Consider the following 25,686-nt stretch of genomic DNA (forward strand, 5'->3'; position numbering starts at 1 on the left):
GACTTGATTCCCTAATATTCCAGTTACCCCTTTGTTCTGTCTTTGGTCTTCTTTCCCCTTCATGGTAGGATCTACCTCTTACTGTTCACATACCCATTTTCCCCACAGTAAACTCCTTCAGGGCAGAGACTTTTTAAGATCGAATTCCTGTGCCTAGGACTTAGCACGGTGCCTGGTACCTAAAATATACTCGGTAAATAAAAACCCAAGACTAGTCGTTAGCACTTGATTTTAATTAACATTAACAGTTCAGATGAAGAACAGACTAGAATAGTGTTTAATAATCAACTTCTGAAAAATCACATTTTATAGAAGGGAAATAAAACAGGCCAACAGAAGTCCAAAAAAGGTACAGCTTGTATTATTGCACTTGGAAGAAATATGCTGCTCAGGGTGGCAGAATACTCAGGCCACACAAGGCTGGGAGGATGAGACAAACACAGGGGACAACCCCCAGGTAGTATTTATTTTGGATTACAAATGCTCCCGTGGCCTCAAAAATATTTAGCTTTTTCCAAACATTCAAGAAGAGCTCATTACAAAAGTGACTGTGGCATCTCCAACACGTTTTAGTCACACCTATGCTCTTCGTCCCAAATTACAGCCAAGTTTAACATAACAGCTCTACCTCCCGTAATGGGACATCTGATACACCAAAACCACCCAGCGCCCGGGCCACGGAGAGTGGGGAAGGGAGTGAATTTTTACTTCACATATGTTTTAGGGAACGATACTATGACTAGAGGTTACCCTTTCAAGCACTCTTCATTTTGGTCATTTGTATGGGAACATGAGAAAAAGTGACAATGAGTACAAATGAGTATTAAAGTAATTCCTAGGCTACTAGTAGAAAATAAAATTTAAAAAAGTCCCCTGCCACGTTCACGAGGGTGGCCTAACCATATGTGTAAGAAAAAGGCTGTAAACTTATAGAAAAGATACACTCTGGCTTCTAAACAAATTACAAAATTGATTTTACCTTTACCCTTGAGTGTTATACAGGAAAATGTAAACCAGTGGACCTAGTTACCAAAAAAAACCACATATCCTCCTTAGGTGAGGGACGGCCTTAAAGTTTGGCCTGAGCTAGTTTTATATTCAAGTTTTCTCCGAGTTTGTCCATGAACTCAAACGTATTCAAGTAGTCAGAACGCTGCACGCTAATAAAGGAGGAAAAAGAAAAGAAGGTTAATTAGTTGGTCTGTGATCTGGGAGCAAGTAGAGGAAAAGTCCTAGACATGCTACGTAGATGACATTTTATTTATGTCTAGAAGAAAACTATTTAATATTAACAAGCTATAAATGTATGGCTGATGACTGTGCCCAAGGCAGATGGGGCTGACCCAGGCTATAGACAGCAGGCCCGCACGCACCTTCATAGGATGTCTCTTGCCCTGAGTTCTTTGGGGGTGAAACTATCAGAGAGGTTCAGTTCAGACTAATGCTTGGGAGACCGAAATCATCCCACTTGTTATTCCTCTTCTTAAAAATAACAAAACCACTGGCCGCAGTCACTTACTGGATAAGGCATGAGCCTCCTTAAAAAGAATAAAACCTATTCAGGGTACAGCCATGCTTTTATCTACATTCCCACAAATTGTTACATGTCTTGAAAAAAGGTTTAACGCTCTTATTTTTATCATTGTCTCTCTTAAAAAAAATGTTTATATAAGGGACTGGCTAACATAATCATGCTGATAGGCTACAAAGATGGGGCGCCCGCGTGGCTCAGTCAGTTAAGCATCTGACTTCGGCTCAGGTCATGAACTCGCGGTTCGTGAGTTCGAGGCCCGTCTCGAGCCCTGTGCTGACAGCTCAGAGCCGGAGTCTGCTTTGGATTCTGTGCCTCCCTCTCTCTCTGTTCCTCCCCTGGCTCGCACTCTCTCTATCCCTCTCTCAAAAATAAAGATTAAAGAAAACAATCCCTTTCTTTCAATCGCCTATACTTTCTTGTTAAATAAAAACGTAACCTTGTCATCCAATAACTGTCAACTAGATCAGAGGTCAGCAAACTGCAGTTTGGCCCATGGACTCAATCCAGGCTACAGCCTGGTTTTGTACATAGTTTAATTGGAACACTGCCACATCCATTAGCTTCTGTGTCATTGGTGACTGTTTTCCTTCCACAGTGGCAAAGTTCAATAGCTGTATAGTTTTGAAAAGGCTCTATGTTCCACAAAGTCTGAAATGCTTACGGTAGACACTTTACATATAGTTTCTGTTGACCTCTGAACTAGGTAGTAAATAACAATTTGTATATTTCTGAAAAGCACTGATGTTTTTGAGCCCAATAAAGATAAGTGGTAATTTGGCCACGGGGCTCAGGGAATCTCATACTTACTTGGGCAAACCTTTAATACAAGCAGCCAAGTCCTTGGTCATGAAGCCAGCCTCAATGGTCTCAATACAGACTTCTTCCAAAGCCTTTGCAAAGAAGCTGAGCTCTTTATTGTTATCAAGCTTAGCTCTGTGGGCTAATCCTCTGGTCCAGGCAAAAATGGAAGCTAAAAAAGCAAAACAAAACAGCACTCAGACCAGACCAAGAGGGATTCCCAAATGTTTCACAGTTCTCAAAAACAGAACAATTATTTTTTCTTTTTGTTTAGGTGACTGATTCCATTAGATGTTATCCACATAGGCTATAAGTTTTATAAGAATTGGAAATATTTTGGGGTGCCTGGGTGGCTCAGTCGGTTAAGCACCCAACTTCAGCTTAGGTAATGATCTTGTGGTTCATGATTTTGAGGCCTGTGTTGGGCTGAGAGAGTTGGAGCCTGCTTCGGATTCTGCGTCTCCCTCTCTCTCTGCCCTCCCCGGCTCGTGCTCAATCTCCCCATCTCTCTCAAAAATAAGCATTAAAAAAAAAAAACAATTGGAAATATTTTACTGAATAGAAACTTTAAAAAATGTCTGTCTTTTTGTAGAGGAGATGTCTTGGGTTTTGTTAGAGCCTTAAAGCACATTTTCACAGTGTGCTTGTAGCACTTGAAGCTTAAGGGATTTACTAATTTGGAATAGGTCACAATCTCTTCTCTCTCTTGTCTATGTTGGCCTCCCTTCCTCTTTCCAAGCTGTAATCTCTTTTTAAAGTGCTGCCCTTGAAACCCAGTTAGAAGGATCTATCTGTGTGGCTTTTAGATTCTTAGCCATCTGCGATGTTTCGCTGTACCAAAGGAAAAGGAAAATGCTTGCTGACAACATTCTTCTCTGTAATGTGCATTCTACCACAAAACGGAAAAGCATATACTACATTGTGTATATTTCAAGAAGCACATTCATGGGCGCCTGGGTGACTCCGTTGGTTAAGTGCCCGGCTCTTGATTTTGGCTCAGGTCAGGTTTGTGAGATTGAGCCCCGTACCGGGCTCTGTCCTGACAGTGTGGATCCTGCTTAGAATTCTCTTCCCCACCCCCACCTCCCTGCCTCTCTCTCAAAATAAATAAATAAATTAAAAAAAAAAATAGTACATTCAAACAGCTCTTATTAGAACAGACCCGATGCTTGGTGAGGACTTTATACACAAAGCATTGGGTAGCCAAAGGAACATGTCTGATTTCCTTTAGAGATCTCCACTCTCTGGCTGGAAATCAAGGTAGCAGAAAACACTATCTTACCAATGGGATTGGTGGACGTCTCTTGTCCTTTCTGATACATGCGGTAGTGACGTGTTACAGTCCCATGGGCAGCCTCTGCTTCCACTGTCTTGCCGTCTGGACAAACCAGCACGCTGGTCATCATGCCAAGGGAGCCATAACCTGTATGTGGCAGAGCGTGAAGTACTGGGTACAAGTGCGGGAAGAACACTGGGTCTCTCGGAGAGGAGAGGTCTCAGCAAAGCAAATAAACATAAGCATGTGTAGTCATCACCGATCCTTCTGCCTTTCAGAAAGACGGTCCCTGCTCCACACCCCAGGATCAGGGAGTCTGGAGGGGCTGCATTTCTTCCTCACTTATCTATCTCAGAAGCACCTGCCCCATGATGGGAGAGCTCAGGGTCCACCTGCTTATACTGCACCCTAGAGCTGGGACTTCCTCGCTACTGGGGCTTGATTTTCTTATCTGTAAAATGGTAATAAAAACACCTCCTTCATCGGGTTGTTGTGACAATTAGATGAATATACATATATTTGTGAATATATGAAAAGACTATATATTAACATTCCTTAGAATAGTACCTGCCACAGAGTAAGAGCTCTCAGTATATTGCTGCTATTCGTATGTGCAGATGCTCTGCCGTTCTGAGAAAATAAAGATTAATGGGATTTGTGTCCTGCCATCTTTCTGCTCAGATTCACTGAGACTGGAAAGAACAGCAGGTTGAAAACAAGATGAGATGATCCAAGCACATCCCTCTTGCCCTTGCTGTCTGTAACAGCCCCACAAACAGTCCTATTCTGTCAGAGAAGGACACTGACACTTTTAAGTCCAGAAAATTGACTTTCCATCTTTTTTTTTTTTTACCCTTGAATTCAAAGAATATTTTTCTCCATTTTTGCTACCTCCCAATAGCCTCTGTAGAGTTAATAATGCAAATGTATCATAGGCTGTTACTTTTGTTTTCTGGCTTGACAGTACATAAATAAACAGTGGTTTTGTTTGTTTTCTTTTAAACTCATCTTTGAGTATCGTTACAGACTTCTGCAAGGGATTAGTAGCTCCTTTCATATCATTGTGTTGGTCTGAGGCTTTAGTAGACTCTCAAATGTTTATTGGTTGGAGAAGGTCAGGAACCATATCCATAGTGAGTCTGTTGATCTTTAATACTAGGAGACACTCAGTACCACTGTCAAAACTGGGGACAAGAAATGGTGTGAGTCCAAAGTAGTTCATACTCTAGAAAAGAATGCACGCGAGGACGGCCTTGCTCCCTTTTGACTGTTCAGCTGCACTGAGGTCTCATTTATCTATAGGCTCTGCTCCAGGTATCTCATCAGTGCATTAATGGACAATACACTTCAGAAGTCCTATTCCAAAGTCCTTTGAAATATCTTGACAACATCCCTCCAGAGACACTCTTCGCTGCTACAAGGACATTTAGAAACAGTGGAGAGATTTGGGTCCCTTTCCAAGAAATCCAAGAAAACAAGGAACAGTTTCCCTTATCCACCGTGGAAGCCTCGTAAAGCACCACTCCTTCCTCTATGTACTCAGCACAAAGGGTTATGAGGATGTGGAGAAACAGAAGGAGAGTAAAGAGAGTCGTCTAAGTCATTTATCGGACATCAAACTTCTCTTTAACTGGGTTCATCTACTGATTTTCAAACTGGTAGGAGATACTTAACTTTTCATAAGAGAAAAGAAAAAGTAGCACTTCCTGGGGAAAAGCAAACATAATTAAGGTTAACACACCATTTATCAGGGAAGATTCGAGTTTGCCATGGGTAACTGAAATTGAAGGGCAACTTGGTACTGAAGCAATCGGGGCAGAGAGAGTTTCTGCCGATCTGGCCCTTCCCTCTGGCATGGAGCCCCCGGTTCTTGGAATTTCTGTGAACAGCCCGGGGGCTTCTCTGCTCAATTCCTCGTGTCAGCTGAGAAGATGGAACAGAATGGCCTGCACTGCTAACACTTCGTGATTTTACAAACAATGGGCTGCGAACTAGAGAACTACCCCGCATGACCAACGTGATGCAGGCTGAGTTCCACCTCTACTTGGTCCTTCAGCTCCTTACCTTGGGCCACGGAGTCCGACTGCACATCGCCGTCATAGTTCTTACAGGCCCAGATGAAGCCCCCCTCGGATTTCATAGCTTGGGCCACCATGTCATCAATGAGCCTATGCTCATACCAAATATTTTGGGCTTCGAATTGGGATTTGTACTGCCTAAGAAGCAAGAGAGAAAAGGGAATTAAAAAGGAACTGGTTTTGGTAGGGACAGCACCTGCTTCTCCGAAGGGGGTGGGGATGGGGCTAGAAGCAGCATTTTTTAGTGGCAGCAGCACAGACTTGAGAAGCTGATAGACCTAAGCTCAAATCCTGCCCATTTTCTAGCTGTGATCCCCCAAGCCCCCTGCCTGTCAGAGCAATTTCACCTCCTTTGCAGAGATGTGAGAATGTCCCCAGCATTATTTTTAGTTTTCACTACACTGCTGATCAGATTCTAGAGACATAGCTTACTTTAAGAATGTAATAATGTATCTCTCGGGAAACTAGGACAGCTCCTGGAGTTGGTACGGATGGGTAGGAGAAGAGGAATTAAGATGTCTTAAGAAAGATACCTAAAATCCAAGCCCTGGCCTCAACACGTGCACCTGAAAGGGAGTTGTGCCATCTTAAAAGTTAACACATGCTCCCGTGTTGTTGAACCTGAAGCTGTTATAAAAGTAGACTTGAGTTCAAATAGCCCCCGCAGAGTTCTAAATCACAACAGGCTTCAGAAAGAGTGAAAATGTGCCCAACTTAGAAACTCATATGTTTGAAAAATCAGAATTTTCTTTCTTTCTTTCTTTTTTGTAAAGATTTTATTTTTGAGTAATCTCTACACCCAACATGGAGATTGAACTCAATCCCGAGTTCAAGAGTTGCATGCTCCACCAACTGAGCCAGCCAGGTGCCCTGAAAAATTAGAACTTTCTATCAGTCACAGGGCACCTGCATTCAAATATTAAACAATTCTGGCTCTGAAAAAAATAAATGTGGGACCCTTATTTGAAAACATTTACCTTGTAAAAGCAACTCAGAAGTGCTTTTGTTTCATGTCTGTTAAATCTTAGTTTGCCCTTAACTTTATGAGACAGAGATGGTTTTCATTCCATTTGCCCCAGAATCAATGGGATAAGGATGCAAATTCTATACTACAAATGCCAGCTTATTGTAGAAAAAGGAAAAAAGGAAAGAACTGTAGTTACTTGTCATATATTTCCTGAAAGATGTCTTTAAAACGTCCATCATATTTCTTCAGAATAGTGTTTTTGGTGCTCAGATACAAAGGCCAACTCTTAGACAGAGCCATCTGGAAAGAACTGTGTGCAAAATCTTCAATTGACTTATCTTGATTGTACATCCCCATGGCAACACCACCACCTTCTGTTGGGGGGACACCAATGAGAGAAGAAAGGAGAAGGGTAAATGGGGTAGAGTTGTAACAAGTCCAAATCCACCTACCACCACCCAAGCACCCAATCCCCAGCTCCCGTGTCTGGGCCCAGGCTTCCAAAAGTCCCAGCCAGGCTTCAAACGTGAATATTCCATGAGTTCCTGGGGCAAGTGATTGCAACAAAGTCACCTCTCGGTAAGGACATTCTAACTTGTTTTGAAAGGGCAACAGAAGAGAGAAAAACATGGTCTATAGGATCCTGAAGATATCAAGATACGAAAAACTACTGATATGAACCAGAAATACACTCAAGAGGGGGTGAATATCTAGGCTGTCTTTCACACTTTTATTATTTTTTTAAGTTTATTTATTTTGAGAGAGAGAGAGAGAGAGGGAGCACGAGCAGGGGAGGGACAGAGAGAGAGAGAGAGAATCCCAAGCACTGACAGTGCAGAGCCTGATGCAGGGCTGAAACTCACGAACCGTGAGATCATGACCTGGGCCGAAATCAAGGGTCAGATGCTTAACTGACTGAGCCATCCAGGTGCCCCTGCATTTCACACTTTTAAAATTTCATGTGTTTTAAACTCTAAGTGTGTGCTCCATCCTCAGCCATTGAAAAAAATTTGCATTTCAAATACTGAATGAGAATTCTCATAATTTCCTGGAGGACACTGAAGATTCATACCCCACTGGCAGAAATAATTATGTTACATGTAACCACTAGTGTTTCACAACTCTTTATTAGTTGAACTCTGTAATTACCAGAAAGTTAGAACTTGAATCTGTGCCACTGCCCAGGGCCAATTTAGCCTCAAAATGTGCAAGGCCAAATCCTGCAGGACTAGATTCTATTAAAATGATATTATTTAGAGGAGGCAACAAGAACACAGGCTAAGTAGGCTTTGAGCTTTTGTTTGTGTGAGTGCTTTCAACAACTTCAATAGTGGAGAAAGAGGGTTCTCTGTTCTTTCAGCAAACTTTGGGTGGCATTTGCCATAACGAAACTTTGAGACAGCAGGTGGGCAAGAAAAGGCAAAAGACAAACGTTCACTTAAACTGAATAAATACGCGGACCAAGAAGAAAATTCAGCACATGTATAACGCAACCATTTTCAATACAAACCCTACCAGAGCAAACGGCAGATTACATGACAGGTGACATGGGATTATTAATGTCTGATTCATACAATTTATGCACAACAGATTCCTGCCAACCTTCCCTCCATGTTTTAAGAGAAGTGCAAGTATCTACCTGTCTTTGCCCACATGCGTTTCCAATTAAGTGGCTAGTGTCTCCTGTGTCTTTATTCCACACCGTGGGAAGGCACGGAAGTCAATTACTTCTCCATGCTAGATTTTGGGTCCTATAGAAATGTTGTAGCTTCCAGGTTGTATTTTTGGCAGCCACCTAACTAAGTTTTTTTTTTTTTTAATTTTTTTTCAACGTTTTTTTATTTATTTTTGGGACAGAGAGAGACAGAGCATGAACGGGGGAGGGGCAGAGAGAGAGGGAGACACAGAATCGGAAACAGGCTCCAGGCTCTGAGCCATCAGCCCAGAGCCCGACGCGGGCTAGAACTCACGGACCGCAAGATCGTGACCTGGCTGAAGTCGGACGCTTAACCGACTGCGCCACCCAGGCGCCCCAGTAACTAAGTTTTAAGAAACGGCAATGACATTGTCTAAATGATCTGTAAAAAATTAAAAGAGGGAGCTCGCGACGGACCTACCTTCAAAGTTATGTACCAGGTATGTCATTTTTTTGGATCCATCACTTGACGTGTAGGTTATCTCTACTTTTCCAGGCCCAGGAACGACAAAATCAGTGGCTCTATACTGTGAAGGGGGTGGAAAAGGTATAAAGAAAATAAAATAGCCTTTCAAGAATTATAAGAAAAACAAAAATCACAGAATACAGAGCTGGAAGATACCTGGACAAAAAGGGCAGTGTGGCTCAACCTTCATATATTTGAGAGATGGGAAAAAAAAAGGTCCAGAGCTTTCCCAAAGCAAGTTAATCCTAGCGTACATTGAAAACCAGTATTTATTGGCTGCCTACCATGTACAGGGCAGTTTTCTGAGCATTGATAAAAAGAGGAGAATAACATCAAGCATTTTCTCTTAGGAAGCTTATAACTCAATAAAGACATACGAAAGTGAGAAGCAACATAAGAGCTTTCAAATGGCAGAAAAGGGACTTAGATAAGAAATGCAACACGATGACAGAGAGAAATGACCATGACCTGGAGGTCAGGGAAGTCTTCCCACAGGGGGGTGACAGCACACTAGCTACAACATTGATGGTGGTGAGACACAGCTAATGCTTTGTCCTCACTGACAGGTGCTTTAAGTGACTGACTACAATCATCTCATTTCATCTGAGTATTACATTGGTCCTACAAGGAAGGAACTGTGATATGGTAAAGAGAACACATCTAACACATCTAGGGTCTAAAGACTTGGGATCCGATCCTTAGACCCACAGGACTCAGTCTACTATAATTCATGGTTGTTATTACTACCAACACCAGTCCAGGATTTATCCGAAAGCAGCAGTGATTGCGGAAGTAGCTGCGACACTTTGGTGGCCCTTAGGAAAGGACCTTACGAGGACAGTCATCTTGGCTCACCAGAGTGAGCTACTCTAGGGAAACACGTGGCCAGCCCATACTGGGCATCTGTCAACTTTTGCTGCACTGTACCCTCTTTGATGATTTAAATTAGAATAGTTTCACAGTCAGGTACCAGTCAACCCTACTTACTTACGTTTGTACAGAGTAACACTGACGATGGCTGGTAGAAGAGCTGTAAATATCTTTTCTACCGAGAGTGTGTTTCTGCCACGTAAAGTCCTTCCCTATGGGTGGTCATTTATTCCCATTTCTCCAAAGGAAGACATGGAGGCACCAAAGCACCACGGATACTTTGTAGAGGTTTATGTACAGTTAAATGATTAGGGTTGAATCAACCTGAGGCTTAGAATTTTCAATCTGGACTTTAATAGAGAATGACCATTCTTCCAAGTGACTGATACCAAAACAATTGAGACAGGCGGGAGGAGGGGGATGGGGGAGGTGAAAAAGACACCGCTGCGCTCAGAAGAACTTAAGAGCAGTATTCCCAGGATTGGTGAGTTTGTAGCGCTGTGGTCTACATTTTCTCTCCGGGGCCTCCAGGAGGGACCTGTGAAAGGTTTGGCCAGGACGAAGGGGTAGTTTGAACCACAGGGTGGAGCAGAGTGAACTGACCCTCAAGGACTGACCCAGTGACTCTGTCCCCAGGAACAGAGTGGTCAGCCCTGGCCACACTGCTTTTGAGGATGGCTATGTCGAAGCCTCTGGATCTCAGTGTTCGAGGTTCTTGTTTGAAAGGCTCTTTCAAGACATAAGCTGTGCCTGCTTCGGCAGTATGTATACTAAAATTGGAATGATACGGAGAAGATTAGCACGGCCCCTGCGCGAGGATGACACACAAATTCGTGAAGCTTCCGTATTTTTACAGAGGGTTTCTGGAGGGGGATGGGCTAAATGGGTAAGGGGCACTAAGAAATCGACTCCTGAAATCATTGTTGCATGATATGCTAACTAATTGGATGTAAATTTAAAACAACAACAACATAAATAAATAAAGCTAAAAAAAAAAAAAAGACATTAAGCTGCTTTTTATGAAAGACTGAAACCTCTCTTTCAGCACCGTGTTTGTTCAGTTGGCAATTTTTCTGTTTAACTTGGCAATGAGCCCACTTGTGTGAAAGTACAAAAACTATACTTTTTTTGTCCCCCATGTAGGAAAAGGAATATTTTAAAGAGAATGCTTTCAACTACTGCATCAGTTTTTCTTTTTACGTATAAAGTCATGTTCAGTACAATCTTTGGTGGTTCTCAACCCTGCCTGCCTTCTGGAATCGCCTGGGAGCTTTAAAATGGCTGAAGCCCATGGAATTCTGATTCAGTTGGTGTAGGGTAAAACTCATGCACTGGAATTAAAACAAAAAAAAAACACATTTGTTTAAAAAGCAAAACAAAACAAAAACTGAAAAACCCAGAAAGGGATCTTATTGCATAGCCAGGGCGAAGAGCCACTAAACTGGTTGAACCATGGGAAAGGACACAAAAATGGCAATATAATACAGTTTAAGTGCAAAAACAGATACAGGAAGAAAAAAACCCATCTGAAAAAAAAAATCACTTGTGTTGACACAGGTACCTACCTGTAAGTTTATCTATATTTAGGTATACCTAAATATGCCTAAATATACAGATATACACATACATATTTCTCAATTTGGCATCTCACTTAAAGGGACTAGACACCAAAAGAATAAAACAGAAAATCAGAACTTCTAGGCAGCCACAGGTCATGAAAAAAAAAAGGCATGGAAAACCAAATCATGCCAACACGACTTACTTGATCCCCATAAGCATGACGACCTATGATGATAGGTTTTACCCAACCGCTCACAAGACGGGGGATATTTTTGCAGATGATAGCTTCCCTGAAGACAGTGCCGCCCAGAATATTTCGGATGGTGCCATTTGGTGACTTCCACATTTGCTTCAACTTGAACTCCTCAACCCTCTTCTCATCGGGGGTGATGGTAGCACATTTGACACCAACGTTGTACTTCTTTATAGCTTCTGCAGCATCCTTGGTGACCTGGTCGCCGGTGGCATCGCGATTCTCTATGCCTAAATCATAGCTGGGAGGGAAAAACCGTGAAGTGTAACTCTCCAGGCAAACTGATGAGTGATGGAGGTACTATGGTCTAAGGTAACTCATTAGTTACCATTCTATCACCACGCACCATTCTATGCATGGTGATGGCAGGCGGAGCCTGCCCCGCAGAACGTGATGGTTCAAAACACACCCAAATCTGCCAACCTTTAGGGTCAGTGCACCCTGGACACAGAAGATGGTTGTCAACCAAACAAAGCACAAAGAGAGGCTAAGACTCGGGGCCTCACCTGCCTGTGGTGTGGGAAGACGTCTAGAAGGCACCTGAATAGAATCCATTGTGCTCTGGCCCTTTGTGTGCTCTTTACCATAAGGAGGCAATAATAGGACAGGAGCAGACTTCCTTCCATAAAATTAGCATAAAAACAGAAGCCTAAGCACCTTATTTTTTCCTTGGTAAATATTGTGTGTAAAAATAAGGGGGTCAGAGGGTTTAAAGGATTTTTTGTATTCAAGTGCTGGGAGCTATACATGTGACAGCTCACTCAGAGAGTTATAGCTTAATATACACCAACTCCCAGGCCGCAGGTTATTCAGAACTGGAAAGAGTGCTGATTGTTCATCAGGCACAGAGAACAATTAAAGGCTTATCTAAAGTATGGAACAGTTTGTCAAAAACAGGAGAGACAAAACGGTGACATAACAATTCGTGTTGTTTTCTGAGGCTTTACAAACGTTTTTCAGCTTTCAGAACTTGTGAAACCATTAACACTTTGTTTTTCAGTTCCTTTTAGTTTTTGTTTTCCTTTCCTTAGCTATCCCAACTTGCAGTGTAAACGCCAAGGTAGCAATCTTAAGGTATTTCCAAATAAAAATTATTCCAAACTGCTTTGACCTTGGGTAATTCACGGAAGTCTAACAAATCCATGGACTCTCTTATCTTCTGGCATAGGAAATGCTGAATGTTTACAAATGTCTAATCCTAACTCAACTAGGGACTGCAGTCAGCACTTTTCATGTTCGTAGGAACCATTTTTCATCAGCAGCATCTACCAGCAAAGTAGTGGAATTTTTGCTTCTCTTTTAATATTTCTAACAGAAAAGAATGAGTAAGTGGTCTGGACCCCTGTATAGCCTGCAGAAAACAAAACAAACAAATCACTCCACTCCCCTCAAAAAGAACCCATGATGTAATAATAATAGCAATTTTGAAACAACTTAAAACTTGTTTGAGCCTCCCAAAATTCTTCACTCTGCAGACAGTCACTGTTCTCCTTCTAGGCATAATGACTGTCCTCAAAAAAATTTTTATAATGTTTATTCATTTTTGAGAGATGGAGAGAGACAGAGTATGAGTGGGGGAGGAGCAGAGAGAGAGAGAGAGGGAGACACAGAATTCGAAGCAGGTTCCAGGCTCTGAGCTGTCAGCAGAGAGCCTGATGCAGGGCTCGAACCCATGAATCGCTAGATCTGAGCCGAAGTCGGATGCTTAACCAACTGAGCCACCCAGGCGCCCCCATAATGACTGTCCTTTAAAAGTCCTTATGCCCCTAAGGCTAATGAGGCTTAAAGCTTCTTTGCAGCTATTATACAATTTGCAAGAAATTGCAAAAGAGTGCTCATAAAATGCTTCTTTAACCCACTTGGATGATGTTTTTTATGCTTCATTTCCTGTATGCTTGGTGGACCTCTGCAGGTATTTGCTTCTTCTCATGGTTGCAATATAGACCTTATCAACGGCTGAGGCTTAGAATAATTAAAAAGGGTGTCTAGTGACACCACGTGAATGAAGTATCTACACCTAAGCAAACAACAGGTCCTCAGGATACAGTCTTATGAATAATTCCGGGTCAACGCAAACACACTTAGAAGTGCCAGCAGTCCGGCTGAACTGTGTCGGTCAACATTTTGCCATGCCAGGCTTCAGCCACGGCCCCGTTGGAACAATTCTGTCTCTACCTTGTTCAAATGCACACAGAGCATGAGCAAGGTTATGAAAAATCACAGGGAACAAAGCAGAAAGAATTCCACAGAGACTTTCATGCCTATTTCCAAACATGGTAAAGACAGGGCAAAGGCTCAAATCTTTAGAACACGAAAGGTTTAAGGGATTGTCTACTGAAAGGTGGGGGTTGTGTTAGATAATTTCAAGGGTTCTTTCTGTGCTACAGTTGTGTGTAAAGGGCAAGAGCCAAGGAATGAACAGGGGGAGAGGTCCACTGACTAGTTAAGCAGAGTGATAGAAAACAGCGATAGAAAGGACAAAACTGTGTGAACTACATTTACTTTACTGTTCAGTAGAGAATGTACCTCTATTATTTTCCCTTCCACTGATACCTTGTGCTACTCTTAACCACTGATTTATATAAACAGAAGAGGCTTAGAAAGAGCTGAGAATCTTTGTTCCCACCACAATTCTCTTCTGTGGAACAATGACAAGTCCAGTTTTTCTAGCAATATGTTAAAATTAAAATAGAAGATTCATGCATAGGCATCCCTCCCTCAAAAGTTTTATTCCTAAGATACAGCGCTAGCTCTGTGAAACAGCTAGTTATATCCTGAAATCACTTAGATTATGCTTTCTGAGCTTGCTGCTTAGAAGACTGATTCATTTACCTGTGTAGGTCCAGTTCCACGTAGGGAAAAATAAGTTTTTCTTTAATCAACTCCCAAATGATTCGTGTCATTTCATCTCCTTGCATCTCTACCACAGAACCGCCACGGATTTTTTGAGACATTTTGACTTCAAGAAACCTCTCAGAAGAACAAAAGATAGGACACAGGTCTTCTCGTTTATTTCACTATAGTATAAAAACAAATTCAAACATTTTGGTGACTCCTAAACACGAAACTGCATAAAAAACTATAACAATATATTTACCATTAGAATTCAGCACGTTCTCTGTAAAAAGCACTGTTATGTGCTTCGTGTGTGGTTTTTGAGCCAGCCCTCACAACCCTGTAAGCTGGAAATTATCTTCCCAATTTACTTTGACAGAAGGAAAATAACTTTCTCAAGGCTGTCCCATTAGAGCGTGGGGGAACCAGATTCTAACATGTCCTTAATGATGTAATCACCACTCCTGATGGGTCATCTTATAAAATGAGATTATTTCTGCAATACCATGTTTAGTTGAATCCTTCTATCCAACTTCTCATTTTACTGTACCCTCAAAATGAGCAAAATGAGAGGTGCTAGTATTTCCCCTCCTTTAAGAGGCTGTTTTATTTAAAAACAAAACAAAACAAAACAAAACAAAACAAAACAAAACAAAAAACAAAACAGAGGCACCTGGGTGGCTCAGTTGGTTGAGCGTCTGACTCTCGATTTTGGCTCAGGTCATGATCTCATAGTTTGTGGGATCAAGCCCCATGTCGGGCTCTGTGCTGACAGTGCAGAACCTGCTTGGGATTCTCTCCCTCTCTCTCTCTGCCCCTCCCCTGCTCATGCTCTCTCTTGCTCTCAAACAAATAAATACACATTAAAACAAACCAACCAAAATAAAACAACTATGATTGAAGGGATTCAATGAGTTCTTTAAACCACGTTTAAGACTAAAATATGAAAAATTTCTGGTGGAATTATGTTTTCCTAGAGACAAAATGGATATTGGGGATGTCACACTAAATACAGAAGTGATTTCTCAATTCAGAAAAATCTGTATATAGAAGGGCTGCTGCCTAGGACCCAAGCATGTCCTGTCCTGTTCCTCAGTATCCTAACTCCTGGACTGTTCCTGGGCAAATGTAAGCTGCCAGAAGGTGGGACAGAGAAATGGAAATTTTCCAGGAAGAGAGGTCTTCCTGGGATGTGAGGGTAGCAAATGCAAATTAATCTGATTCCCAGAAGGAACAGGGTACACCCTCTGGAAGAAGTCAAACTATGAGGCTTAACGGAAAACCGTGTCCTGGGTGTGTTTCCAGAGAGGAGGAGGGGCCCTGAGTCCACTGCAGGTAGGTATCTGTTCCCTTTCATGATGCTCTAATGGAAACTCTTTCCCCAGGACAATATAACTGAAAATGGCTTTTATCCTCTGAAGTTATCAATAAGACTGAGGCCTGAGAACTATTTTAAGCAGCTATTAGGTAAGGGGCTTATAAGCGGTATCACTTGACAAAGTTGAACTGAAGTAATTTGACCTTTTTTTTTTTTTTTTAAGTTTCTTTATTTTTGAGAGAGAGAAAGCACAAGTGGGGGAGGGGCAGAGAGAGAGAGAGAGAGAGAGAGAGAGAGAGAGAGAGAATATCCCAAGCAGGCTCCACATTGCCAGCATGTAATTTACAAGTGTAATTTACAGTGGAGCTTTATATGATTCAGTCATGCTGAGCCCACTGTCACATCTGTCCTTGTATTTAAAACAAAACAAAACAAGAGGCAGGAAACTTATCTTAGTCTTGATACAGCTCCATGGCCACATTCCTACATAATATTATATAAGAGTTATGACTTGGCTATTTTTTCTTAATGGCAAATACAATTGATAGGTCATATAGCATCCTTGAAATTTTGATACTGAGTAATTGCATTTTTAGAACTACTTCCTTCTCAGTCAAAACAAACATTTACTGCAGTAATTTTTCTGTATCTTATAATGCATAACTGAAACATTTCAGGAGTTCCTCACATTATCCATTAAAATTTTACCACGTCCTAACTAAAAAAGTAAAGTCTTTTTGGGGTGCCTGCATGGCTCAGTAGCTTGGTTAAGTGTCCAACTCTTGATTTCAGCCCAGGTCATGATCTCATGGTTTGTGAGTTCCAGTCCCACATCAGGCTCTGCACTGACTGTGTGGAGCCTGCTTGGGGTTCTCTCTTTCTCTCTCTCAAAATAAATACATAAACTTAAAAAAAAAAGGTAAAGTTTTTTTTGTAGACCATTGTTTCTTTCAAGGTCGGATATTATTTCTTTTAGACTTAAATTCCATGGGGGTAGGCTTCAGGCCCCACTGAATTCATTTCTCTAACCCTTGCTCCCCAGATTCTCCCTCTCCACCCAAACCCTGACTTCAGAAGGAAGGACTTTTCCAACAGGCCAGTTTAGTGACTCTGAAAGCAGCTGAATTCCCATCTCCTGACACACTTGTGTAATTGCACAAGATACACCTGGACTAATACAGAGTAGTGTAAGGAAAAAGTTGCTTGAGCTTAATTTTCTTTTCATCAACCCCAAATTTTTAGCCACATTGTTTTTAAAAAGCAGAGTTCATGAACTACAATTATTTCTCGGCCAAAAATAGTCTCTTGCAGAGAAGAGCTGCGCTGAAAGAAACAAGGAAGCAGTTGCAGATTGTTGTTGGAAATATCCCTGACTCATTCCCTTGCAGTGCCTCCACCTACTCAAGACCTCCAGGACCAATTAAATGCAGCATTGTCACATCAAGAAGTACAGAAGGGGAGAAAGTACTAATTCTCACCTTTACAACTTCTAATCACCCCAACTTCCTTCAGTCTTGCAGACTCAGATGAGTGCAGTTTATTTCCTAAAACAAAACAAAAGAGGAATAGAAAAACTTAACGATCAAAATACGCCTGTCAGGAGGACTTAGCTGTTTTTAATACCGGCCAGACAGCCCACTTTATCTGGTTTAAAGTACAGAGCTGAGTGTACCCAGTGGACCAAAGGCCAGTTTTAGGCGCGCGGGCACCTACCAAATAAAGGTTAAGAGCGCACAAATATCTCTGCCTGCCCACACACTGGAGGGCACGTCAGTGGGCGCGTCCCGGGTTCGTCGTCCGTTAGCTGGTCTTGGGGTTTGCACGTCCTTAGGTGACGCTGTGACCAGCGGGCTCTAGGCCTGCATGCGTCCTTGTGGCCGTTGTGCAAGAGGGCTGCAACCACGCTTGCTCCGCTCCTCTCTCCAGGTCTGCAAGCCCACCCCTTCCTTCTGCTGCGCAGGAACCTTTAAACCTCTGGCGCCAGGAGCATGCCGGGGGAAATGGAGATCCGCTTGGGGGCGGAGGGGTCTCCTCCACCTCCACTCCACCCCCTCCACGACCCCGAGAGGACGCTTCCACTCTACTGCACTGCTAGTTCCAGCCACCTGAGTTCGCTGCACACGCCCAAGTCCATGGCTTCCACCTTTCTTTGCATGCAGCTCCCCACTGCCGCACGTTTTCTTCTCCCTAAACCCAAAACTTAGTCTTCCACGCATACTGGCATTCTCCCACCGCTCGATTTTCCTTTCTGCATGTAAACCCGGCCTTCTATGTGTCACTGCAAGCAACTGTGCCGCTCAATTTCACCATTCCGAGACCAAGAGCGGGCCTTCTCCACATTCTGGCATCTAGGACCTTCTTCCCCACGTCTCTTTCCCATACACAGGGATCCAGCACCTTCCTCCTCCCCACGTCTCTTTCCCACTCCCAGCCTGGATTTCCCCCGCTTCCTTTCGACCAGGGCTCGCCGCTAAATTTCTCCCTCCAGATCCAAGATCTGAGCTTTCTTCCTTTTTTCCCCACTCCAGCTATTGGCGGGCTCTCAGAGCCTCCCCGCAAAAGCCAGGGGCCCGAGCTGCCCCTCGAAGTCTGCGGTTACCTGCAGGAGAAGGTACGCGGGAGATAAGCCGGGGGCGCCACAGCCACTCACACGTTGAAGCTCACAAGGGTCTACACTGGTAATGCCAGCTGGGCCCCAGCTGTTTCGGCTTCTGACACCGCCTCCGCACCAACCCAGGAGGCGGCCGACAGGGCGGAGCCTTGGCACGGACACGCTTTTGTCCCCTCCCAGGCCCGCCCCCTCAGCCCACCCTCCCGGAGCCCCGCCCTCTCCACACCGCCAATCATCGCGCGCCGATCGCTCTGGGTGGGCAGGGCCGGGTCCCGGAACTTCTGGGCGAGATCTGCGGCTGCCTTCTGTGCGCTCGCGGTGTGGGAAGGGGTCGCAGCGCCCCCTAGACTCGGCCCCGGAACCTGGCCGCGGAAGGACGTGAATGCCATTTGCAGTCCTGCGACCAGGGAGCGCCAGGGCTGTAGTCTAAGACCCACGCCGCCTAGGGCCTTGCGGAGTGAGTTTCCAGGTTCTCAGTGACTGCAAAGGAAAGACTTCCGGCGCTACTTCGGTGTGCGGTAGACCGGAACGAGCCTTTGGCAGAAGGAGGAGTGTGGGCGGGAGTAGGCAGTATGGGGTCGCTTTGGGGGCTTCTCGGAGCAACTAGAATGCAAAGAATTAAATACACAGGTAGGCATGCCACGGTAAATTTCCGCTACTACGTCTTCAGAACTTCTGTACCTATATTTCTAATTACTGCTAAGTACATACTATCAATAGGCCCAGGTGTCATTTGCATTAGAAGATAAATATAGGAGATTATTGTCTGGATTCCAGTGAAGTTGGAATAAAGATGCGAAGCCTTAGGAAACACTGGAATAAAAAAATTCTGTCAGCTACAGGAATTATTTTTGTGTATTCCTTACTCTTGAAAACATGGGGGAGGGGCATTTTAGACTGATTTGTAGTGGTTGTAATGCTTGTATATTACTGCCCAGGATTCAGTGTCCCAAAACTTATTTTAAAACATTTTCTCAGGGCGCCTGGGTGGCTCAGTCGATTTAAACAGCCCACTTTGGCTCAGGCTTAGATCATGATCTTGGGGTTGTGGTCCTTGGGTTCCAGCCCTGCGCTGGGTTCTGTGCAGACAGCTCTCTGCCCCTGCGTCGTTCTCTCTCTCTCTCTCAAAAATGAATAAACATTAAAAAATAAATAAATAATAAAACATTTTTTTCTCTAATATCGGATTACAATTACTCTGAAGATAAACCGGTATGAAGGTCATTACACAAGGTACATTTTGAACACTAGAGGGCACTGGTATTTTTCCCAAGAGAAAAGTAAAGGGGGGGGGGGAAGGGATACATAGCATTGCATGTGCTGATTTTTTAAAAAAATATATTATTTTCAAGTAATCTCCACACCCAAGGTGGGACTCAAACTCACAACCCCTAGATCAGGAGTCACATGCTATGCCACTGAGCCAGCCAGGTGCCCTGCACTTGATTTTTGAAGTGGATTAATGGAAAGTAGCAGTTACCTCCATTTATTCTTGTAGAAATGATTATAGAGGTATATAAGCTTGTATTTTCATCTAGAATCTGAGACCCAAAGTCACCTGAGATTGTAAACTTACTCTCATTTTATATCAGGTTCACCCTTTGCCTACTACTAAAAGTATATTCTTTCTTGTTTCAGAAAGGATTTAGGGAAGCCTTCAAAATAACACAATATAGCACGATAAAACACATTGAATATATGTGAGGAAAACGAGGAAAAGATAGAATACATATAGGAAATTATACAGAACCAAGATGAATTGAATCACAAAATGTATTCCATCAAATCCTAAACACTTCTGGAGATGGGCTGCAAATTTGGCTCTGAGCCACTGTGGGACACTTATGGATGGGAATCTCAGCATCCTGAAACAGTGTTTCCTAAGCCAATAACACAGGGACTCCTTTTTCATTGAAAATATTTTCTTGTAGATCCCTAGAATTGATTTTTTTACTGCAAATATGTATATGCAAAACTAGGTATATATATGCTCCTTATGCTGATAGCTCTTATACAACTAAAAATAAATTTATAGACAAAATGACTAGAAACAAAACTATAAGATAATACATTACCCACTGACAACGTTAACTAAATGTAACACATGATGTTTGCTTACATTCTTGCTGTTTTGAATTTAGCTTGCCTATTCTGGGTGTCGTGTGAGAATTCATTTAGCACACCATTTTTCTGTTTTGTTAATATTGCATGCCTTGACATCATTTGTTTTTCATTTGGCCAATGAAAAAATCTGGATATTTTAATAGGAGCTGGTCCTATTTACTGTTGTACACACAAATAGAAACATGGGCTATGAAATTTCTGTCAGTATTTGGTTATGAGACACTCATCCAGATAACAGGATTGTCAGAAATAGTCTAAGGCATTTGTGTTTTCATTTTGATGATCTAAAAAAAAATGCAGTGAAACATTCTACCTTGTGGAAATTCACTTTATTGACATTTATTGGCCATGAAGATTATGGGAGAAAGGACAGTAAAGGTGATCTCTGGGCATAGGGTTTGGGTGACAGGGTGCCCTTCAACAAATACAGACAGAGTCACAGATTTTCATGAGTTGAGTTTAAGATGTGTTAAATCTGAGATGCCTGTGGGACAGCCAGATAGAGATGTTATGGAGGCATTTAGCTGCATCTGCAGTTCAGGAGGGGTGTCTGGGCTAGAGAGAGAAATCTGAGACTCTTTAGCATTGTTATGGGCTAAAGTGTGTGTCCTTCTTTCCCTCAAATTCGTATGTTGTAGCACTGATCCCTAGTACCTCAGAACGTGACTGTGTTGGGAAAGAGGACCTTTAAAGAGGTAATTAAGGTTAAGTGAAGTGATACTGGTGGACCCTAATCCAATCTGACTAGTGTTTTTTTTTAAAGTTTATTTATTTTGAGGGGGGAGGGGCAGAGAGAGAGAGAGAGAGAGAGTGTGTGTGTGTGTATTAGAGCACTATCATAGAGCACTATCAGTGCAGAGCCTGGCATGGAGCTTGAACCCACAAACCATGAGATCATGACCTGAGCCAAAATCAAGAGTCAGACGTCAGATGCTTCACCAACTGAGCCACCCAGGCGCCCCTGGACTAGTGTCTTTATAAGAAGAGGAAGTTGGGACACATGTGCATGCACGGAGGGATGATCATGTCAAGAGGCTGCAAGAGGGTGGCCATTTATTTGCAACCAATGACAGAGGCCTCAGGAGAAAGTAACCCTTGCAGGCACCTTGATCTTGGACTTCCAACCTCCAGAACTGTGAGAAGTAAATTTCTGTTGTTTAAGTCACCCGATCTGTGGCATTTTGGTATGGCAGCCCTAGCAAACGAACAAGCATGTGTTGATAGTCGAAGCCATAGAATTTAAGAGGTCATAAACTAGAAGTATACAGTAAGAAGAAAAGTCTACCTCCGTGAGAATTCTGTGGAATACTCAATACCTTTAACAGCTAAGTGGAGGAAAAGTGGCCCCCAAAAGACAATGGCAAGGATTATCTAGGAGGTGGTAGAAAAATCAGCACAGACTGATGGGAAACAAAGAGAAAGTTTCTAAAAAGGAAGGGGTACTACAGAGAGGGCAAGGAAGACAAAGCCTGAAATTAATTTTAGCAAGTGGGAAGACCTCACGAATGCACCTTAAGAAGCATAAATCTTATCAGAATGATTCTGATAGAAGCCTTACTATAGAGGATTGAAGTTTGGAAGGGAGACAAAACTTTTTCAAGAAGATTGATCATGAAGAATGCTCTAGAAAGTCTTGGCATAATTTTTAATGATTGCCTAATTGCCCATCATTTGACTATATTACTTTCATGTTATTTGTGTTCATTGGAAATTTGTTTCCTTCTTTATTTATTACTGTTTTGAATAATTGTGAAAAACATATTTAGCTATACTTTGTACGCGACTCCGTTCCTTAGGCACGACTGATAGAATTGTAATTGTTGGATCAAGGAGTATGAACATTTTAAAGGCACTTGTTAGATCTGTCAAAGCATTTTCTAGGAGGGATATACCTATTTATGTTTTCATGTGCAGTGAATGTGAGTGCCACTTTCATTACTTCCTAGCCAGAACTGAATTTCATGATTTTTTAAAAATGTTTATTTATTTTTGAGAGAGAGAAGGAGAGGGAGCATGAGCAGGGGAGGGGCAGAGAGAGAGGGGGGACACAGAATCTGAAGCAGGCTCCAGGTTCTGAACTGTCATCACAGAGCCCGACGCGGGGCTCGAACTCATGAAATGCAAGATCATGACCTGAGCTGAAGTCAGAAGCTCAACCCACTGAGCTACCCAGGTGCCCCTGAATTTCATGATTTTTAAAAATATCTTTGCGTTCCTGCTAAAGAGAATCAGGGATCCTTACAGAACTAATTTTAGATCAAGGATAGTTCAAGATGAATCTGGCATATTTTATTGGGTAAAAAAGTAAGGAAGTGCTCAAAAAGTGATGAAGGCATGTCAAATGTACACAGGAGCTGCTTGAAGGGGCTCTCACTGGGCAAATTAGGGACAACTTGACTATCAAAAAGAGTGGTGGCAGTAATGAATTATAACAGTGTAAAAAAACACAAGTCTGTACTGATACTGTTAAAAGATAAACTGAGGCATATTAAAATTTCTAAGAGTTTATTTGAGCAGGAATGGGACGTTGCCAAATGCGAAATGATCGGAAGCACTCCACCGACAGGAGCTAGGGGAAAGACTTGTAGAGACAGAAGCAAAGCAAGAACATTATTTGACTGACCACATCTTAGGCGGTTGCATATTTAGGAAAGCCTAGGTGGCTGTTGGTGATTGGTTGTCCTTAGGTTTCAAATTCATAACTTTTGAGGCATTCTAGGCTTCGGTTTTGGTTTACTTACAGAGGCTACTCAATCATTAGAACCATCTCATTCTGGGGCCTTCTAGGTTGGTTGAGCATCCCAGTCTTGATTTCTACTCAGGTCATGATCCCAGGGCCCTGGAATTGAGCCCCGAGTTCGGTTCTGCACTGGGGCCTGCTTGGGATTCTCTCTCTCACTTCATCAGCCCCTCCCCAACACATGGGCATTCTCTTTATCTCTCTAAAAAAAAAAAAAAGAAAAAAGTCTCAGACTAATGGCCTGATGGCCTCCTTGTTTAATGAATTGGACAATACGAATCAATATAAAAAAGAAGAAAAGGAAAAGTTATTTTCAGTACACATACAACTAATACATAATACAGGAAGGAATATAAGCATAGTACCATCATAATAATAGACTCAATCATAAATATGTGGGAGGTTTGTTAGAGGTCACACCCAATAGCTTGTGCCTTTTGACTCAGGTAGGTGAGATTCTCTGCTGAGATCAATAGTCAAGGTAATGGGGCACGAGGAACGGTGTGATGTGGAACAGTAGTGACGGAGGGGAGAGGGGGCAGACTACCCACTCTGAGGATGATTGCGGAGGGACCCAGCTGAGGATGGTGATCGGGATTTCCCTGTAGTGGTATCAGCCTTCGGGTTTTGACGCCATTCTCCATCCGCTGAGGAGGGCAACTCGAGGAAAACTGGGTAGGGATTTGCCAAAACTTTTGAGGAAAGGGCCTGGAGAATTGAATTAAAATAGCACCTCACTTTGGGTTTCATTAACTTTCTGACCTCCCTGCCAAGTCCCACGATTGGGGGCAGCAGGTTTTGGCGTGTTGTCTTCAGCTAAGGGCACAACGCTCACAGCAGGACAAAAAGATGGATTAATGCTAGACAGGCTGAGCAAGACCAGGCTCGGTAATTTTCTTGGCACCCAGTCTTGGCAACACACAACTTGAATGAAAACACTAGCTGTAGAGCTCCCATGACTTACTCTGGGTAAGGCGCTGTGCCAAAGGCTTTACGTGCCCTGTTTTCCTTCATCTTCAAAAAAACTGCCCGTGAAGTGGGTATTGTTATCAGCCCCATTTTACAGTTAAGAGGGCAGGGGCCTAAGGAAGTTAGTAATTTGCTTAAGGTCACCTGGCCAGTTATTGACGGAGTCACTTAAGTGTGACAACAGTCGTCGCTCTCCTGAGTGTCAGTCCCTAGGAACGCTGAGCGCGGTAACATATTACGAGAGCCCATGTCATCGAACACATACGGTAACCGCGGTGGCCCAGCCAGCACCCGTCCGGTGACCCGACACGCGTGATGCTCACGCATGCAGTCGCCCTGCCTTCCTCTGGGAAGGAGGAGGCGGCCTAACCAGCCAAGCTGTCGAGGACGACTCTATCTGAACTCGACTCTTTTTGCCTGGGCGTCTGATCCAAACGTGGCGCGGACGGGAAGAAGAGGGCGGGGCCGGCGGCCGGGAGAATTGCGGATTGGAGAGAAGGAGGGACAGGGGGCGGAGCCTTCGGGGGAAGGGAGAAGCCGCATCAACCATGTAAGTGGCTTTGCTTCCTGCAGCAACCGCCGGCGGCCCGAGTACCCCCGTCGCTGCGCTCCGGAGCTGGCTTTCCGCGCCTGAACGGGGTGAAGCGGCGACCGGGGTGGAGGGTGGCCGGCGGGGCCCAGGCGGGAGGCGCAGGTAAGGGAGGGGGCCTGGCGCGCGGCCGGCTGGCGCTGAGAGTGAGGAAGAAGGCCGGTTTGGGGAGCTCCGGGGCCAGAGCCGAGGGGAAGGCTGAAGTGAAGGCGAGAGCTGAAGCTTCACCACCGTGGCTGGAGGCCGGACTGTGGCCGAGGCTGGGCAACGAAGGGCAGAGAACCGGTACCCGCAGCAAGCCGGCTCCCCGATTCCCCGGTTGCCCCTGGTCTGGGAGCCGGGTGCGGCTGTTCTTGAAGAGGTTTCCTTGGAAACATTTGAAGTTCTCTTGCCCCTCTCTTGTCCCACGTCTCTCAGCTTATTTCGGAGGTGCACAGTCCCGTTCCTCCTTCCTCTCTGATGGATCAGCTCCTAGTCTGTGTGTCAGAGGTGCATCCGTAGACTGAAAAAGAAAGTTCTTGAGCTGCAGAAAACGACACCAGTAGTGGGTTTTCAAATATGAACATACCTCTTTAAAAATATTTGTTTCTTCTACTTGAGTCCATCCCATTACTACCTATGTTTCAAAGTCTCTTGAGGAGGAGACTTGATTTCCCATTTAGTATTTTACCTTTGCTTATAATGTTCCCAGCAAAAGGGTGAGGATGAAATGCGATGGATGTTTTTAGAGAATTAAGATGTGTCCAATATAGAGATTATTTTTAAGATATTCAAGAAATATGAGAAGTGCTAGAATTCTGTAGAAAGCAAGTTATTTATGTTTATCTGAGATGTGTAGGTATGTGTTAAATTATCATTTACTGATTCAGTGCATACTCTGTTTTAAAACCAGAGGTAGTGGTTTGGTTTTGCACTCTCTTATTTCAAACTTACTTGAATCTCCTTTTCTGCCACTCCAAAACTTTCATTCTACCAGGATTCAAAAATAACCTTAGTTGTTTG

The 25,686-nt window shown here is 43.4% G+C and overlaps 2 protein-coding genes, 1 long non-coding RNA gene and 1 other non-coding gene across 12 annotated transcripts in view; 2 read left to right on the top strand and 2 right to left on the bottom strand.

Annotated features, from left to right (window-relative positions):
* Positions 1-212: 212 nt before the first annotated feature.
* Positions 213-18,452, bottom strand: IDH1 (isocitrate dehydrogenase (NADP(+)) 1). Of its 3 annotated transcripts, none has more exons than XM_043577656.1 (10): positions 18,251-18,452; positions 17,130-17,195; positions 14,331-14,515; positions 11,448-11,739; positions 8,771-8,876; positions 6,850-7,027; positions 5,673-5,824; positions 3,615-3,755; positions 2,342-2,504; positions 213-1,160 (listed from the first exon to the last, which is right to left on the bottom strand). In XM_043577656.1, the coding sequence occupies exons 3-10, from the start codon at positions 14,450-14,452 to the stop codon at positions 1,070-1,072; spliced, it is 1,245 nt and encodes a 414-aa protein (XP_043433591.1). In that variant the 5' UTR covers positions 14,453-14,515; positions 17,130-17,195; positions 18,251-18,452; the 3' UTR covers positions 213-1,069. The 3 variants fall into 3 exon arrangements, with proteins under 3 accessions (XP_043433591.1, XP_043433592.1, XP_043433590.1); XM_043577657.1 differs by having other exon boundaries at positions 18,302-18,416; XM_043577655.1 differs by lacking the exon at positions 18,251-18,452 and adding an exon at positions 17,365-17,625.
* LOC122482245 lies at positions 10,434-10,538 on the top strand. The gene has a single exon (XR_006297050.1). It is a non-coding gene; the product is annotated as a U6 spliceosomal RNA (small nuclear RNA).
* A 4,418-nt stretch (positions 18,453-22,870) lies between the features above and the next one.
* On the bottom strand, positions 22,871-24,537 carry LOC122479721. The gene is made up of 2 exons (XR_006296414.1): positions 24,091-24,537; positions 22,871-23,328 (listed from the first exon to the last, which is right to left on the bottom strand). It is a non-coding gene; the product is annotated as an uncharacterized LOC122479721 (long non-coding RNA).
* A 46-nt stretch (positions 24,538-24,583) lies between these two features.
* PIKFYVE (phosphoinositide kinase, FYVE-type zinc finger containing) overlaps positions 24,584-25,686 on the top strand; it is an 82,367-nt gene continuing 81,264 nt past the window's right edge. For 5 of the 7 annotated variants that reach the window (XM_043577658.1, XM_043577661.1, XM_043577662.1 and 2 more), the window contains exon 1: positions 24,652-24,789. The gene's annotated coding sequence lies outside the window, so the exon portion shown is untranslated. The other 2 variants (XM_043577660.1, XM_043577663.1) reach the window with 1 other exon arrangement.

This window comes from Prionailurus bengalensis, chromosome C1 (assembly GCF_016509475.1).
Source record: "Prionailurus bengalensis isolate Pbe53 chromosome C1, Fcat_Pben_1.1_paternal_pri, whole genome shotgun sequence".
NCBI lineage: Eukaryota > Metazoa > Chordata > Mammalia > Carnivora > Felidae > Prionailurus > Prionailurus bengalensis.